General features: G+C 61.0%; 2 protein-coding genes across 5 annotated transcripts; one reads left to right on the top strand and one right to left on the bottom strand.

The window, feature by feature from the left end:
• Positions 1–201: 201 nt before the first annotated feature.
• KRI1 (KRI1 homolog) lies at positions 202–9,957 on the top strand. 2 transcript variants are annotated; one of them, XM_090060314.1, is made up of 20 exons: positions 202–526; positions 639–755; positions 1,032–1,099; positions 1,559–1,667; positions 2,272–2,371; positions 2,616–2,673; positions 2,796–2,845; positions 3,095–3,185; positions 3,334–3,408; positions 3,854–3,981; positions 5,033–5,159; positions 5,553–5,648; positions 6,138–6,308; positions 6,653–6,728; positions 7,050–7,144; positions 7,395–7,527; positions 7,860–7,990; positions 8,488–8,552; positions 8,871–8,966; positions 9,525–9,957. In XM_090060314.1, the coding sequence occupies exons 1-20, from the start codon at positions 355–357 to the stop codon at positions 9,901–9,903; spliced, it is 2,337 nt and encodes a 778-aa protein (XP_089916440.1). In that variant the 5' UTR covers positions 202–354; the 3' UTR covers positions 9,904–9,957. The 2 variants fall into 2 exon arrangements, with proteins under 2 accessions (XP_089916440.1, XP_089916441.1); XM_090060315.1 differs by having other exon boundaries at positions 1,562–1,667; positions 9,525–9,956.
• Positions 9,958–10,804: 847 nt separating this feature from the next.
• ATG4D (autophagy related 4D cysteine peptidase) lies at positions 10,805–14,179 on the bottom strand. 3 transcript variants are annotated; one of them, XM_090060316.1, is made up of 11 exons: positions 14,047–14,179; positions 13,395–13,608; positions 13,242–13,325; positions 12,676–12,912; positions 12,272–12,554; positions 12,140–12,204; positions 11,940–12,058; positions 11,619–11,697; positions 11,393–11,469; positions 11,183–11,302; positions 10,805–11,078 (listed from the first exon to the last, which is right to left on the bottom strand). In XM_090060316.1, the coding sequence occupies exons 2-11, from the start codon at positions 13,588–13,590 to the stop codon at positions 10,902–10,904; spliced, it is 1,437 nt and encodes a 478-aa protein (XP_089916442.1). In that variant the 5' UTR covers positions 13,591–13,608; positions 14,047–14,179; the 3' UTR covers positions 10,805–10,901. The 3 variants fall into 3 exon arrangements, with proteins under 3 accessions (XP_089916442.1, XP_089916444.1, XP_089916443.1); XM_090060318.1 differs by having other exon boundaries at positions 12,676–12,849; XM_090060317.1 differs by having other exon boundaries at positions 14,067–14,179.
• Between the last annotated feature and the right edge of the window lie 2,286 nt (positions 14,180–16,465).

The following is a 16,465-nucleotide window of genomic DNA, read 5'->3' as shown; positions in this document are numbered from 1 at the left end:
CTGAGGAAACAGGGGCACAGCAAGGGCTAAGTGACATGCCCTGGGATACAGGGCCGTGGCCTCAACCTCTGCTCAGCTGCTTGCAGCTTCCGGTCCCTCTCCCAGCTGGGTGCCCCACCCACTCCCGCACCGACAAGCTCCCCGCCGCCGGACGTCACGCTGAGCTCTGAACTCAGTAGTCCGGGCCCACTTCTACCCCTAGGCACGCTTCCCTCCAGCCCTAAAGCCGGATATTTGGCCACGCCCCCCAGGACTCCTACCCGCTTCTTCTGCCTGTGCGTCCCCGCTGGGGGTCCTGGGGGCCAGCCCCCTCCCCAGTTTTCTCGCCACCCCGCCCCGCCCTGGGCGTGGCCCATGATACAGCAGGGAGGGCGGAAGGAAGCGGCATGGGGCAATGCCGGGGGGGTTGGGGTGGGGCACCCAGCTGTACTCCCCCGCAGCTGCCCCGGGGGGGACAGGAAGCGGCTGCAGTTGCGTAGGGCGGAGCCGTGTCCCGGGACGCGTCACTTAGCCCAGCCGGGCCCAGGTAGGGGGGTGGGGTTCCCGCGGGGGGGGGGGGGGTAGCGCGCTCTTGTTTGGGGAGTGCGACGCATCCCCTGGCCCGCTGACGTGAGCCTACGTGACTGCTGACCCGGAAGCGCCTGGCGCCCACGTGTGCACAGGGAGAGGGAAGATGCCGGCGCCGGCGCTGCGAGTTAATGAGGCCTTCGCGGAGCACTACGGCCAGTACCGGCGGCGCGAGGAGCTGCAGCGGCGTGAGCCCGGGGGCGGGGCTAGTGTGGCCCTGGTTTGGCTAGGGGGGGGATAGGAGTGGGGCTAGACGAGTCTGGGGACCCTGGGGGTGGGGTTAAAATGTGCGGGTGGGGCTAGGCGGGATGGGGATTGGGGGGTTCTGGTTGAACTGGGGCAGGGCTAGGAATAAGTGGGAGGTGTGGGGCCGAGGGGACCTCAGGGGGGTCTGCGAGGTGGGGCTAGGAGGGCAGGGGGGGGAGATGCTTTTGGTCCTTGACTCTCTTCCTCCCTGTCCCCAGTGCAGGCACGCTATGGAACAGACCCCGAGAGCTCCAGCTCCGAGTCAGACTCAAGTGGGGATGATGTGGTGAGGAATGGGCTGTGGCTGGGTTCGGACACCTGGGCTCTCTGCCAGTGCTTTGAGCCGGGAGGGGAGCAGGGGTTAGGAGCCAGGACGCCTGGGTTACCTCCTTACATGCTTGGGTTCTCTTCTCATTCTGGGAGGGGGAGGGGAGGAGGTGCCAGGGGCCTGCACAACTGGACTCTGCCTCCTGGAGGAGCAGGACAGGGCAGGGGACTGAAAACCCAAATGTTTGGGTTCTTTCCTTGTGCTGAGTTTGGGAGGCAGGAGTGGGGAGGCATTTACAAACTTGGATTCCTGAATTTTTTGCCAACTCCATTTTTGCTGTTTGTCAGTTTTTTCCTGTGCCTCAGTTTTGCCTTGCTTGTAGCTGTAGAGCAGGGAATAGAGCAGGGACTTGGTCTCTGGGGCTCTGGTGGGCAAAGGTCAGAGGGTGCTGGGAATCATCCCTGCCCCTGTTGTCAGCAGGACCTGGACCCCCGACAGGACCGGGACTTCTACCGCACCCTGGCGCTACTGAAGACAAAAGACCCGCAGATCTACCAAGCTGATGCCACCTTCTACAGCCGGGAAGGTATCGCCCTTATCTCTGCCAGAGCTGTAGTGCAGGCCTGAGGACCCAATTTCCCTGCCCTGGGTCATAGTAGCTGCCCCCAGCACCAGCTTTGTTCTGCAGCCCCCTGGGCTTATCCTGCAGGGAATCTGAGCAAGGCATTTACAGCCCCCAGCCAGAGACAGCAGGGACTGGGAGCCTAGACACTTGGGTTCTGTCCCAGCTCCAGGATGAGAGTGGGGTCTTATTATTGGCAGAGGGAGTGGGGGTGGAGCGTGAGCCCCAGGACTTGTGGGTTCTATCCCAAACTTTGCTCTAGTGCTGGTTTGGGACTCTGTGCCTGGCCAGATGTGTCTGGGATAGCTTCTACCCCCAGCCACCCAGTCCTGCTGACAGAGCTGCCCTGATTTCACCCCCAGAACCCCCTGGTGGTGAGCCTTGCTAGCAGCATGTCCCCTTCCAGCATCTGGGCAACACAGGAACAGGGGGGTGCCTAGTGCTTTGGGGCACCCCCCACCTGCTCTGAGCCTGATACTTGAATCACTTGGTCCATGCTCGCTGCCCCGGCACCACCCCTTCTTTGAAGGGAGCCTCCAGCACTGATCTAGCTCTGATCCTGTGCCAGAATCCTCCTCGGAGAGCGAGGAAGAGGTGCCGCAGAAGAGGAAAGAGAAGCCGATGTATCTCAAGGACTATGAGCGGAAGGTCATCCTGGAGAAGGAGGGGTAAGGATGGGGGGGCGTCCTCTAGCTGGTGGGGGACATGGGGCATCCCTAGGGCTATTGGCTCCTCCTGTTAAGAGGTGCAGGGAGCTGGGGAGGGTTTGTAGGGCTGTGGCATCCTGGGCGGGGGACTTTGCCATGGGGGCTGAGAGTGGCAGGGAAGGAGCTGGGGGGTTTTGCTGGGGGTGTGTGTAATATCTTCACCCTGACCCCGGGGCTGGTAACTGATCCTCTTTGTCTCCTGCAGCAAATATGAGGATGAAGAGGATGAGGAACATGAGGAGCCCACAGCCCAGAGGAGGAAGGTGGGGATGCGCCTCGGGGGTCCTGGCTCCACCCTAGAAGCAGCTGCATTCTGGGGGGGGGAGGGGGTCCATGGAGTCAGGGGCTGAGTTGACCCCCTTCCTCTTTTGTTTCCCCCATGCAGAGAGCTGCCTCCAAGACGTACATGGAGGAGCTGCAGGAAATCAAGGAAAGGTGAGGGAGGGAAATCAAGCAGGGCTGAGTATTGGGCCCCTCAGCATCTGGACTGCGGGGGAAGGGGCAGGTGAGGCTTAGTTGGGGAGGGTCCCAGCCTTGGGTGGTGGGGCTGGGCCAGGCTAGACACTCTCAGAACCCACTGAGGGGAGCAGGGTTGGGGCCACCAGGGCTGCCTGGGTTCCCTGGGGGGGACCCTGTATTTGCTCCCCTTTCCTTTCTGTGCTGCATCCCGTCTCTGTCCTGCAGCTTCCGGCCCTTCGTGGCCGACAGCGAGGAGGAAGAGGGTGAGGGCAGCTCGGCCCTGCTGTGCCACCGCCCCCGAACCACCGAGGAGAAGGTGAGGGCTGGGGACCCTTGGGGAGGGGGTGTTTGGCCTTTTGGATGGGGAGCAACTCTATGCTTCTCTTGTAGGGCCTATGGGGGGGGCAGCTCTGGGCAAATGAGGCCCTGATGGGGGTTCTCTCCTACCATTGCCTCCTCCCCAGGCCCGTGAGGAGCATGACTACATCACCTGGCTGAAGGGACAGACGGAGATCCCAGACCAGCATCTCCAGGACCTGGTAAGCCAGGGCCTCCAGCCCAGAGCCCATATGCCCCCACTTGCTTTTGCTGACTGAGGATGTAGGAAGGGGTTGGTGCATGGGGCTGGGCTGAGGCTGGAAAGAACTCAGTTCACTAGTGCCCCAGCTCAGGGCCTGGTGGGGGTGGTGCCTGAATGTGGGCAGCTCTGTGCCCCCCTTGTGGAGTCTGGGTGGGGGGGTCCAATCATGGGTAGACAAGGCCTTGACAGGGTTCCCTTCCACCCCTCTTTCTCCTCTCTGCCACTCCCATCTGGGCCCCTCAGAGCCCCCAGCCCAGCCTGAATGGGGGATGTGCCCTCCTTGACAACAAATCCTTCTGGCTGAGGTGAGGGAGGAATGCCTGGAGCTGGGCCGAGACCTGAATACAACTTGCATCACCAGTGCACCAGCTCTGGGGGAATGACCTCTTCTTCCTCACACCCAGGCCCCGCTGAAGGCCTTCTGGAGTGACCCAGCACTGGAGCCTGGGGAGCGGTTCTTACGGGATTACGTCCTCAACCGGCGCTACCATGAGGAGGAGGAGGATGAAAATGAGGAGGACGAAGAAGGCCGGTAAGTCTTGAAGGCGGGGCACAGGGCTGAGGCCTGGTAAAACTGGCTTCATTGATGCTCTGGGGGACTCTGCTTGGGTGGGGTGGGTTGGTCCAGGGGGCTCAGGATTGGGGTAGCAGAGCAACTGGCTGCAGCTCCCCCCTCCAGCCAGCCCAAGGACTCACCTTGTTGGTTGATGCAGGGCCAGCTGGGGTGCTCAGTTTCAGGGGGTTAGAACCCACGGGTTCTAATGAGCACAAAATATGACTTTTCGTGACACAAGACATCAGACATCTTTCCTTTGCACCCCTAGCTTCCTCCCCCCTTCCAGGAATCAGAGCTTGAGTCTGAGCCCTCCGAGATCTGAGCAGTACCTCCTTATTGGGTGGACTGCTCCCAACCCAGCCACGTGCTGCCACGCTCATGCAAAGGAGCCTGAGTTCTTTAACTCTTCCTGGAAATGATCTGGATTCTCATGTGATGCGGGGGGGCGGGGTGCCTGGAAGGGGGATCAGTACATTGGTTCTCATGTACGGCTTCTCGGGAGGCAATCACAGGTGCAGAATCACCCACCTACCCTTCCATCCTTCCCAAACTCTGCTTTCTCACTCATCATCAATGTGCACTGACATTAAAGCACACACTGAAGCCTGGGGTCTCTGTTGGGGAGGGGGAGCCACTCTGCTGGATTTACCTGTCATGGAGCAGCTCAATCCACAGGCAAACAGAAATCACGGGTGAATCAACCCTCCCATTCAGGGGTGGGCGGGAAAAACAAAACCCACCCAAAGAAACTGTTAACAGATCCAGGCAATAACGTGGCCACGTAACGGTCACACATCCACAATCCTACCCCTCCTCATGCTTAGTGTAACCTGTCTACCCCCTGGATGTGGAGTCTCTCCCTGCGGAGGGGCTTGTCAGTCATGCCTAGCTCTGGGGTGGGGTAGGAGCTCTGGCTGTGCTGGGTCCTCCATGATCCAGGTTGCTTCTTCACAAGGGTTCTGGGGAGGGAAGGTAAGGGAAGAGGGTTGGGGCTGGTGTCTCCTGATGTGCCCCCTCTCCATCCCAGGGGCCCTGGTTATCCCCTGGGACTGGGCCTGGCCGACTCATCAGACGAGGGGGAGCTGTTCCTGCAGCGGCAGGATGACTTTGAGCGCCGCCACAACTTCCGCTTTGAGGAGCCTGACAGCCAGCAGGTGAACAGAGGGCTTAGGGCTCCCTGCAGCCACCCCAGACCCCCTGGGACACCCAGATTCCCTTCATGACCCTCAAACCTCCCTGGATCCCCACCCACAGTCCGTAGGGAGGGGGTGGGGCAGGATAAAACCTAGCATCTCCAGGGCAGATAGGGCATGGTGTCATGGTGGACACCACGGTTGTGTGGCAGTGTGGGGCCCAGATGGCTGGGTCCTTCCAACATTGTGCCCTGTATTGGAGGGAGCAGGATGCCTGGGTTCCACTGCTGCTGTGCCCTGTGCTTGGAGTCTCGGACACCTGGGTCTTTGGGATGTCGCCCTATATTTGGGGGGCCTGGATGCCTGTGTTTGGGGTAGTGTCAGATCTGACTGGCCCTCCTCCTCCTCTCCAAGGTACGCACATACCCCCGGACCATTGCTACCTCAGTGCGCAGGAAGGATGAACGGCGCAAGGAGAAGAGGGAGCTACGGCAGGAGAGGAAGAAGAAGGTGAGAGCCTGGATTCCTGAGTTCTCTCATGGATCTGGGGGGAGGACAAGACTACAGGGCTTAGTGGGAGGTTTGGGAGACCCAGATGCCTGGGTTCTTTGGTGGAGAATGGGGTCTCGGAGTGCAGAGCAGGGATGAGACCTGGGACACGTGGATTCTCTCTCCTGTGCAGTGCTGCAGGCCCAGACACCTGGGTTTTCTGCTCTGGGAGGGGAATGGGGGTTGTAGGGGTTAGAGCAGGGGTGTGGGATTGGGAGCCCAGATGCCTGGGTTCTTTCAGAGTGGGGGTGGAGACTGGTGGGTGAGAGCAGGGGGTCTGGGAGCCCAGACACCTGGATTCTCGGGCAGGGATATGGTCCAATCGGACTAAACAGGAACTGGCATCTAGGTTCTGGGCCACCTGGGACCTGTGGTCAGCTCTGGGTGGGCCTGTGGGGTGGGGGAATTACTGGCAGGTGCAATCCGTGATGATATTTGTGTGTCTTCCAGGAGCGGGCACAGCGACAGGAGGAGCTGAAGCACCTGAAGCGGCTGCGGCGGCAGGAGGTGGCAGCCCAGCTGGCACAGCTGCAGGAGGCAGCGGGTGGGGCCCCCGTCCCCTTTCATCCTGCCCATCTTGAGGGTGACTTCGACTCTGCCCAGCATGACCAGCTCATGGAGGCCAGTCCTTGGCTCTGGACACCTGGATTCTTCCCCTGGGGGGCTGGTTCTGTCCTGGATGCCTGGGTTTTTCCCTGGCGGGGTGGGGGCTGGGCATCTGGGCTCTATGGATTCAGGCAGGGGAGCCCCAGATGGCTGGGGTTGGTGGGTTGGAGCAGGGGGGACCTGGACACCTGGGTTCTACCGCTGGGTCCAGTGGGTTAGAGTGGGGGGGCCTGGGAGCCTGGATGCCTGGGTTCTGCCCCTGGGGCTGGTGGGCTGGAGGAGGTGGTGGGAAGCCTGAATGCCTGGATTCCCTCCCATGCTAAGCTAAGCCCAGCCCCTCATGCTCCCTTCTCTCCCAGGCATTCTTTGGGGCAGAGTTCTATGGGGCTGCTGAAGAGGAGAAGCCGCAGTTTGAGGAGGAAGATGGGGTGGATGGTAGGTGCCTGGGGAAATGAGCTTGTGCAACATGGCCTCATGCAAGCCCTCATGCGATGCACAAAGGAGTGCCTGAGCCCTTGTGCAACACATCCTTGTGTGAGCCAGCCCTTGTGTGATGGGAGGGGCTGACCCCATTGCCCTGTGCTAGGGTAACCTCCTCTGACAGGTGCATGCAAATGAGTACTTTGGGTGGGGGGCCCTTCCTGGCCTCTCCAATAAGCTTGGTGCTGTTGTAAGTGGCTGTTGCATTCCAGCCCAGAGCTGAAGATCCCAGTATAACCAGTACCACAGACCTGGCTTTGTCCTCTCTCTCTGCAGATGCCTGGAACTGGGATAACTGGGCTGGTGTGGTGGGGAGCAAGGGGCCAGAAGGGGGCAGCAGCGAGCCCCATTGCGAGGACCCCAACTTCAATGTACGTCCCTGGGAGCCCAGACACTTGGGTTCTTTGGGGGAGGGGATGGGGGTGTGGGGGGGGTGAGAGCAGGGGGCTGGTAGCCTGGATGCCTGGGTTTTTGAGGGGGTTGGATGGTGAAAGTAAAGGGAGTCTGGGGATGCCTGGGTGGTCTTTCTGGGTCCAGTGCTTTGGAGCCAGATGCTTGGGTTCTCCTGGTCCCAAGATTGGAATAGGGAGTGATGGTGCTTTTGGTTCCTACCCCCCACAGATGGATGCTGACTATGACCCCTGTACAGCCACCCCCACCCCGCACATGCAGCGACCTCCACTAATGGGCAAGCAAAGAAGGAAGAGCCGACTCGCCAAGGCTCTGGAGCAGGACAAGCCGACCTTTGACCCTGGTAAGCCCCCTCCCCTGCCAGGGGACAGAATGGGAGCCTAGATGCCTGGGTTTTCTTTGGGTGGGGTGCAGGGTCCAGCGGTTGGAGCAGGAGGCCCTGGGAGCCCAAAAGCCTGGGTGCTATCTTGGCTCTGGATGGGGAGTGGGGGGGTGGGTTAATGGGTAAGAGCAGAGGGCCTGGGAGCCTGGCTTAAGAGCAGGGGATTTGAGAGCCTGGTCACCTGGGTTTCCTCCCCAGTGCAGGGTGGGGGCTGGGAGCCCAGCTGCTTGGGTCCCCTCTTTGGCAGGCACCATAGGGATGGGAGTTGGTGCTGACTCTTCCTCTCCCCCCAGGGGTTGGCACCTTTGAGCAGTATCTGGATGAGTATTACAGGCTGGACTATGAGGACTTGATCGGGGACCTACCCTGTCGCTTCAAGTACCGTAGTGTCATACCCTGCGACTTCGGCCTCACCACTGAGGAGGTGCGCTGGCTGCCTGGGTTCTTTCCAGCTCGGGGAGGGGAAGGGGCTGGGGGGTCAGAGCAGGGGTTCTTTTCCTACTCTGGGAAATGAGTAGGGTTGGGGGAGGGTAAGGGCCTAGGGGCCTGGATTCTCTTCTGGTTTAGGGCAGGGTCTGGGGGGTTTAAGAGTGGGGGCAGCTAAGAGCCTGGACACCTGGGTTCTTCCTCTGCTCAGAGGGGAGAGCAGGGTGGGGAGTGGGAGCCTGGGTTCTCCCCTAGCTCTGGGAGGGGAAGCGGGTCTTTGGGCATGGGTGAGAACCTGGACACCTGGGTTTCTTCTTGGGTTGGTGCAGGGTCTGGGGGGGCGAGACCTGGAGCAGCTGGGAGCCTGCATTCCCCTGAGGGGAAGGGGAGGCAGATGCAGGTTGCCTGGGTTTTATCCCAGCTCTGGGAAGGGTATTGAGGGTGGGTACCACTGCTCTGTGCTCATGGCTGACCCCCCCCCCCCAAAAATCTCAGGTCCTGGCAGCGGATGATAAGGAGCTGAACCGCTGGTGCTCCCTACGCAAGACCTGCATGTACCGGTGAGGAGCAGGGCCTGGACCCCTGGGTTCTTCTCCATCTTGTGACGAGTGCAGTGCAGGGGGACAGTGTCCTGTGGCCTAGACACCTGGGATCTATACTTCAGCCTGGGAAGGAGTTGGGGGCCAGAAAGCTGGGTTTCCTTCCTGACTTGGAGCCAGAAGCCTTTGTTCCTCACCTACCTGGGGATTTGCTGCCTGCCTGTTTCTTCTCTGGGAGTGCCCCTCTGTCCTGAGCTGTCCCCTCAGCAGGGTTGGGGCATGGCGCACAGCCCCTGGGCCCCCCTCCCTGCTGAGCATCTGCTCCCCTATCCCTGGCAGGTCCGAGAAGGAGGAGCTGCAGGATCAGGCTGCCTACAGCCGCAAAGCCCAAGACCTCCGCAGGAAGCAGCAGGTCCTGTCCTCTCTCTCTGCCAGGTATGGGGTGGGGCAGGACTCCTGGGTTCCCTAGAGGGACAATGGAGTCTGGGGGTTCACCTCTTCTCCTGGGTTCTCTGTGGCTTTCCCAGTCCCAAACTCCTGGGTTGCCTGGCAGTACACTAGGGCTGGGGAAGGCTGGGTGAAGTGAAAAGGAAATTCCTCCCTGCCTCCATACTTACCCCTAGCAGTCTCCTGGGTCTGGGTTCCCTGCTTGCGGGGGCATGCTCCAGGAAGGCCACTCTGCGCTCTTACTCACTCCCTCCATTCCTAGCACCTGTGTTCCTTGCCAAGGGTTGTCAGGCTGCGTGAGGCCTGGAAGTTGGGGAGCAGCAGGTTCCCCTCTGGATTGCCACCCTGCCTTGCCAGCCCTGACCTCCTGGGTTCTCTGGAGGGACATGAGCTGGCTACACTCCCCTGCCTCCAACTCTGGGCTCCTGGGTCCTATGATTTTGTCCAGCCCATCCTCTCAGTTTCTTGCTGGGGGCAGCTGGGCCTGGGGTGAGGGGGTGGTCCTAGAAGGGTCTGCTGCTGAGATTCTCACCCCACTCCACACAGCCAGGAAGAGGCACCAGAGCTGGGATCTATGCCATGTCCCAAACTGGGGAAGAAACGCCGGGATAAGCTGCATACCTCAGCAGTGCCAGGGGCTGAGATGAGGCCCAGGGAAGAAGAGGATGATGCTGAGGCTGAGATGGGGCTTCAGATGCCTGTGGCTACCACCTCCAGTTCAGCCAAGCCAAGGGTCAACAAGAGGCTACGTGGGGGTCGACGGGGGTCCCGCTGGGGCCCTGTATGCTTGGGGGGGCACCAGTTCAGTGGCCAGCGCCTGCAAGCTTTTGGCCTCAACCCTCGGCGCCTCCACTACCGCCAGCTGTTGCGGGACAAAAGGAAAGGGAAGAAGCCTGGATGCCCGAGTCCTGCTGCCAAGGCCTGATCCCTCCCTGCGGGGGGGGAGGGCATTGCCTGAATCTTGGGAGTTTGGGGTGGGGGGGGGGGTTGTATTCAGCTGCTTTTTGCTGATGGCAGTGACCCAGACACATGGGTCCCTCTCCAGCCAGCAGCAGCAGCACTCATGTCTCCCATTCCCAGTGGGGGACAGGGTCTTGGTTTATTTAATAAAAGCCTGGGGCATTTCACTGCAGTTAATGCCTCTGCTCTGTCCAGCAAGGGCCACCAGGCCTTTACCCACTTTCTAGATCTAGCTAAGACCCACAGCCAGGAATTCAGGCTTGAGGTAGCACTAACCCCCCCTGGGGTAGTTGGTGGGGGTCCTGCCACCTTCAGCCTGGTTTTGAACTCTCCCATTACTTAGAAGCATAGGGAGGGGCCTAGGAGTCACAGCTCCCAGGGTTCTGATGTCTGCCTTAATACTGCCTCCAGCCCCAATGTGTGTGGAGCCATATCCACCCCCCTCCTGGGTGGAGGCATCATGCAGGTACAGACCCCCCATAACCTTCAACCTACAGCTGTAGCAGAAGCTGTGAGTCTTGCCCTGGCTTCCACCCCATGCCCCAGAGAAGGTGCCTGGTCCTTACCCACATTAGCCTTTAATTCCAAGGGCAAATCACGGCTGGTGGGGAGGTGGGGTGAGACAGACAATAAATAACCCCAGACAGCCCCCACAGCATGAAGCATACCCTGATACACCCCCCACCCCATCGGCAGTAATGTCATGGAAATGGGAAAGGCATCACTTTCACCATGGTCCCTGTAGTCTTCTATTGCCCTGCTCCCTCCCTCTCCCCACCCCGCCTTGAGAGCAGTTCCAGCCCCCCAGCACTGGGGGGCAGCAGCACCAGCTCAACCCTGAGGAGTAAGAGACCTGCGCCAGAATCTGTACATTTCCAGTGTGAGTTATGTCCACAGACCACCCTCCACACTCCCCTGGCTCTTTCTGGCAGCCAGTAGGGTGTTGGGGGATACCAAGCCAGGTCACAAGAAGACAAAGTCATCAGCCTCTGGCTTCTTCCCCTTGCTACGCCTCCCAGGACGCAGGGCAGGGAGTGGGGCCAGGCGGGAGCACAGCTCCTCCAGCCCATAGTCCTGGGCCCGGCCCTCCACCACAGAGAACATGGGGTACTTGTCCTTGGTAGAAGCAGCCTTTAACACCTGAAGGGGGGTGGAAGCAGGATTAGAGAGGGGGCAACCATTCCCAGAAGGTGAAAAGGGGTCTTGAGGTAGTGGGGTGCGGAAGACACTCAAGGCCCCCTCACCTGGGCTAGCTGGGCACAGAGTGTATCCAGATCCTGCCCGGCCTGGGCATAGAAGCCAATGGTGCAACTAGGGTCCATCTTGGTGAATGCCATCTTCCGGGGGGAGCCGCAGTGGTAGGACTGGGGGAGAGGGAGAAAAAGGGGCAAGGTGAGGGTTGGGTGGGGGAAGGGCAGGGTCTGGAGCTGGGGAGGGCGCAGAGACATACACACCTCCAGTGGGAAGCACTCTTGACTGGTGTCCACAGAGGGCTGGCAGTAGTGGGGGTCCAGGTACAGCAGGTAGTCATCTGGAAGGCAGGGCAGAGACCACCAATTTCCACCCCCACTCAAATAACCCTGGTTGTTACTTCCACGGCACCAGGTATAGCGCACTGTAGGGGGGGGACAGTCCAGATACCTCTGAGACCCCCTACCCCCCTGGAAGGGTTTTCCTTACCTTGGAAGCCAACAAAGTAAAGCGAGTGCCTGGGCCGCCCTCCAATGATGCCCACGCAGGCCTTCAGCTTCAGCAGCTCCTGGGGACATAGCACAAAAGTAGGGAACAGGCTCCACTTATCTTAAACACAGCCCTGAATCCCTCCCAGGCCTGGCCCTGGTCCCAGCCCACTACCCTGCTGGGAGCTGGTTGCTGGGGCATGAGAGCCACATCAAGACTATGTTTTGACCCAGGGCTGGTACATTCCCCAGTTCAACTCCTGACCTTATCCCTGATGTCTGGCTGTTCCCCCAACCTTTGGGACCTGCTTCCACAACATACCTTCACACAGTTTACATAAACAGGGTTCAGGGTCTCTCCCCCAAGACGCATGGGCACCAGCACGATGACAGCACCAGCTGCCCCTCCACGCAGGAGGCCAGCCACATCCCCCTTGTACACTGCAGGAGGGCAAAGGCATTTAGGAAGCCTGGGGTGCTGGCCTCACCTCCCCCATCCCCTGCTGGGGGTGTGCCACTCACCCGTGCAGTCTTGAGACACATAGATGGACAAGCGGCTAGTCCCAGGGCTGCTCTCCACAGCTCTCCTAGGGATTGGGGAGTGCAGTTAGAGGCTTGAGATTCCCCCCCACATTCCCTCTCACTTAGACTTACCTGAGGATGTGGGCGGCAATGGAGGGGCCATACCAGTCCCCAGCCTTCTTCCCAGAGCTGCGACCCAGCTCCACCAGGCGGTGGATGCCAAATGGGGCACACGGGTGGTCAGCAAACCAGGAGACCAGGGTGCGGTGCTGCTGTTCTTCCTTCTGCTGCTGGGGGCTAAGGCCGGGCACAGCAGGGGAAGGCCAAAGGTGCCAGCCTTGCTCAGGTGCCGCAAGCTTCCCTGGCTCCAACTCTGCCAGGCTGGCACTGAACGGGGCATCTGGCCAGGTCCAGTCTGGGGAAGGCAAGAGGAGCCCTGTTAGAGCTCCCAGAGTCAGGACGCTTGGGTTTTTAGCCACTCCTGGGCAAGGCCCCAAAGGGGTGGGGAAAAAAGGCCAGTTCTGGTGTCCCCTCACCTCGGCCAAGGATGTGGAGCAGCAGCCCTTGGGCCAGCAGCATCTGGGCACTACGCAGCATACAGCCCCAGCCGCAGTCCGTGCTCCACAGCCCGCCGCCCAAAGGAGGGAAGTCACGGCGGTAGGTGAGCCACAGGCGCGAGGCAAAGTCCATCTGAAAGCGCTCCACTGCCTCTGCCGGGCAGTGCAGAGGCCCTGTCAGGAGGGGTGGGGGAGCATACCCCCCTCTCCAGGCACCTGCTGGGGGGGGGGCAGCAGTCATCTCCTCCCCACTATCACCTCCAACAGGACCTCCCTCCCCACATCACTTCTTAGGGGGACCATCCCCACTTCTGAGGCAGTCCTTTACCCCACCCCAGTCACCTCCCAAGGGTCCCCAGCTCCCTTCTCATCAGCTTCCAAGGGGAACCTGCCTTCTCTTGCCCCTGTCACTTCCTAGGATCCTATCTCCCTGCCATCACCTCCCAGGGAGTCCCCACTCCCCACCATCACCTCCTGGTACCCCAGGTCTCCCATGGCTGGGGGGCCCCCAGTTGTTCCCTCTCATAGCAATCCCCAGGGCTCACCCTCAGTGTCCAAATGATAGTCACGGCCAAAGATGTACACAGGCGAGTGCTTGCTGAAGTGGGTCTTGGTCTTCACTGTCCAGCCTGAGGGGCAGAGGGGACCATGAACTGGAACTCCTGGTGCCAGGGACCCCCTGCCCCCCTGACACTTACCATACTTGACATTGTTCCAAGCGGAGAGCAGCCGGCCCTTGAGGCGATCTACCTCGTCTGGCTCCCCACCCTCCGCACAGCCCACCCGGGTGCCCCCAGCCCGGGGAGCACCACGCTCCTCTGGGCTCCCATACTGTGCTGCGGCTGGTGACACCGAATGCATGGGGGGAGCCACGGGGCAGGAGGGCAGCCGCATTGCCAGGGGGTGGGGCAGCTGCAAGGAGAGGAGGGGGGTGGGTTGTGGGGGGGGGGGCCTAACCCACCACATCCCCCTGTGGACCCACCTTGAGAGCCCCTTGATCTCCACTGGCTGCTTCCCACCCCTTGAAGCTCCCAGCCACTCCCCCCCAGACCTCCTTCATTGTCCCAGCCCTGCTCCCCACCCCATCGCTGTGGTACAGGCCAATTCCTCCAGCCCCTGGCCCCCCCATCCACTATCCCCAGCCCCTCCCTCACCCTGTACGAATCCCTTAGCCCGCAAAAGCCCCTCCCTAGCTCCTCCCCCCATAGATTCCCCTTAATAGCGCCGCCAAGAAACTCCCCCAAAGCCTCTCCCCACTCCCACCCCTGTGAATCCTTCCAACGCCCCTCCCCCACAAAGATCCCCGATGACCCCCAGCCCCCAAAAGACCACTGCAGCTCCTCCCCTTACCTCCCCAGCCCCTCCCCCACCTGGGCGGGCTATGGCGGGGGCGGGGCGGCGCCGCTCACTCACTGCCCGCGGGACCCCCCGCGCCCGGCGCTGCTGCCGCCATCTTAACTGAGGGTGCCACACCCGGAAGTACCTGCCTCGCGCCGGACGGAAGTATCTACCCTGGCGCCGGAACTAGTCCTGCCCTGTGCGGCCGCAAATTGGCTGGGCCCGGGGGTGGGCGGGGCCGAGAGTCTGGGTCAAGGGGTTAAATGAGGGGCGGGAGGGGTCTTTGCTGGGTCAGAGGAGGTGGGGTTTGAAATGGGGTTCGAGGGTGATGCTTAAAGCTCAAGGGTTGTAGGTCACTGGGGGTGTCCCTGATAGGTTCGTTGAGGCGTGAAAGGGTTGAAGGTTAAAGTGCAGTGCAGCTGGGAGGGTAGCTAGGGTTCAAAGGTCAGGGGTGTCAGAAGGAGGGGGCTGGGTGTAACCCTACAAGGGTAGGGCCGGGGCTGGGAGGCCTGTGTGGGGTCAGGGGTCATGTTCTCAGGGGTGGGGCTTGTGAGTTCTGTATGAGGTCAGAGCTCCTGGCTTATCTGGGGCTGGGGTCAGTGTTCAGGGTACTGGGTTTTTGTAGAAGGGACAGTTCCCCATCTCATGTCCTAAGGGGGCAGAACAGGTCACAGCCCAGGGTCAGATGAGCCTTGGGTTTAGGGCAGGGGTGGTTACAGTTGGGTCTGAGCCCCTTTGACTCCCCCATCCAGGCCAGAGCAGTCCCAGACCCCAGCGGTGAGAGGCTAAGACCTAGCATCCATAGGTAGTAAAAGCTATGGGAGAGGCAGGTACTGCACAGCTGGCAGGCATGGGACTGAGCTGTGAAATGACTCTGTCCAGGAAGCGCAACTCCTGCTGCTGCCCATACCCTGGGAGGCATAGGGGGCACATGCCCCTGGATCTGCGTGGGGCAGGGCAGGCTGCGGGGTGGGGCTGACAGCTGCACTGGGTTGTTCCCAGCAAGGAGGGGGACTAGGCTGGGAAGAGCCCAGCGCAGCCTCCATCCCAGCCTGTGGAGGCATTCTGCCCTGCCCTGCCCTGCCCTGCCCCGCCCCCCCCCCCATGCAGATCTAGGGGCATGTGCTGTCTATGCCTCCCGGCATGTGTGCAGTGGTGGGAGCTGCCACCCCCTTCTCGGACCCCCCAGAGAGCAACAATGACTCGGGGTGGGAGTGAGGGTCCTGGGTGCTCTGCTCTTGCATGGCAGCGTGGCCAGGTCTGGCCCTGCTCTAGGCCACCCAGGTAGTGTTGGGCCAGGGCCGGTGTGGGACTGTGGGGTGCCAGTGCTGGGCAAGAACTGCAGGTGTGGTGGAAGTGGCGGCTGCATGGGCGCAGTGGGTCTGGGTCCTGGTCCTGGTCCCAATCCCAGTCCTGGCTCTGCTCCCTCTTGATCCCTGCCTAGTGCCAGGCCCACTCCATTCCCCCCGGCCCTTCAGACTTTCCCACCTGGGGGGTGGGGGTGCACATACTCAACAGCCCCCCTCAATTTTTTCTCCCTCTGCCTATGCTGGCAACACTCATCTCACTCACAGCTGGATGGTTCCTGCAGGCTCCATGTCATTCCTTGTTCCCTGTTCCCCATTCCCCACAGTGTGATTCCCCCTTCATTGCTACCTGCCATGCCTAGCAGGGAATGGGTTAAGGCTGGGGTAGGGGGGCAGGAAGGAGCTGGAACTGGAGGTGGGGGCAGGGGCAGGAGGCTGGAAGGAGGCTCCTATTTTACAAACTGGCTACAGTTAAAGAAAAAGGTTGGAGACAGCTCCATGCATCAGGCAGGTTTAGGGATGGGGCGGACAGGGATTCAGTCTGCCTTGGGCTGGTGAGGATGAGGGGCTCCTGCCATTCCCAACAGGTTTGATGACGTGGCTGGGGCAGATCAGGGTTTGGGGAGGGGTCACGGCTGGGTTACCAACCCCAACTGCTTCTGGGCCATGGCCCTGCAGGCCTCCCTTCTTCCCCTCCTCGTGCCCCCTCCTCCCCGCCATCTCCTGAAGGACAGCAGTGAACACCTGGCACTGTCCCCCCAGCCCTGGGGTCCCCATTGGTGCATGCATAGGTGGAGGGAGAAAAAAGTTATTTGGGGGGGCTGAGCACGTGCATGCGTGCACCCTTCCTCCCCCTGCCCATCAGGTAAGTCTGTGGGGAAAGGGCCATGGGGGGTGGGGGGGGCACATGGAGGCCCCTGTGATGAGGGAGGGTGTAGGGCAGGGGCAGGGATGGGTGAATGGGGGCCAGGCCAGGCTGGGTGGTGGGACAAGTCAGAGCCTGGGTGGCTTGTCTAGGAGTGTATGGGGGGGGGGGCGCTCCTGCTTCTGTGTGCATCCTGGGGGAGGGACCCCCCCCAATCTATGTGTGCCCCCCCAATCTATGTGTGCAGCAGAGGTGGCTG

This window comes from Crocodylus siamensis, chromosome 8 (genome assembly GCF_052110815.1).
Source record: "Crocodylus siamensis isolate JL-2025a chromosome 8, ASM5211081v1, whole genome shotgun sequence".
NCBI classification, from domain to species: domain Eukaryota; kingdom Metazoa; phylum Chordata; order Crocodylia; family Crocodylidae; genus Crocodylus; species Crocodylus siamensis.
This window is presented reverse-complemented; position numbering and strand designations above follow the sequence as displayed.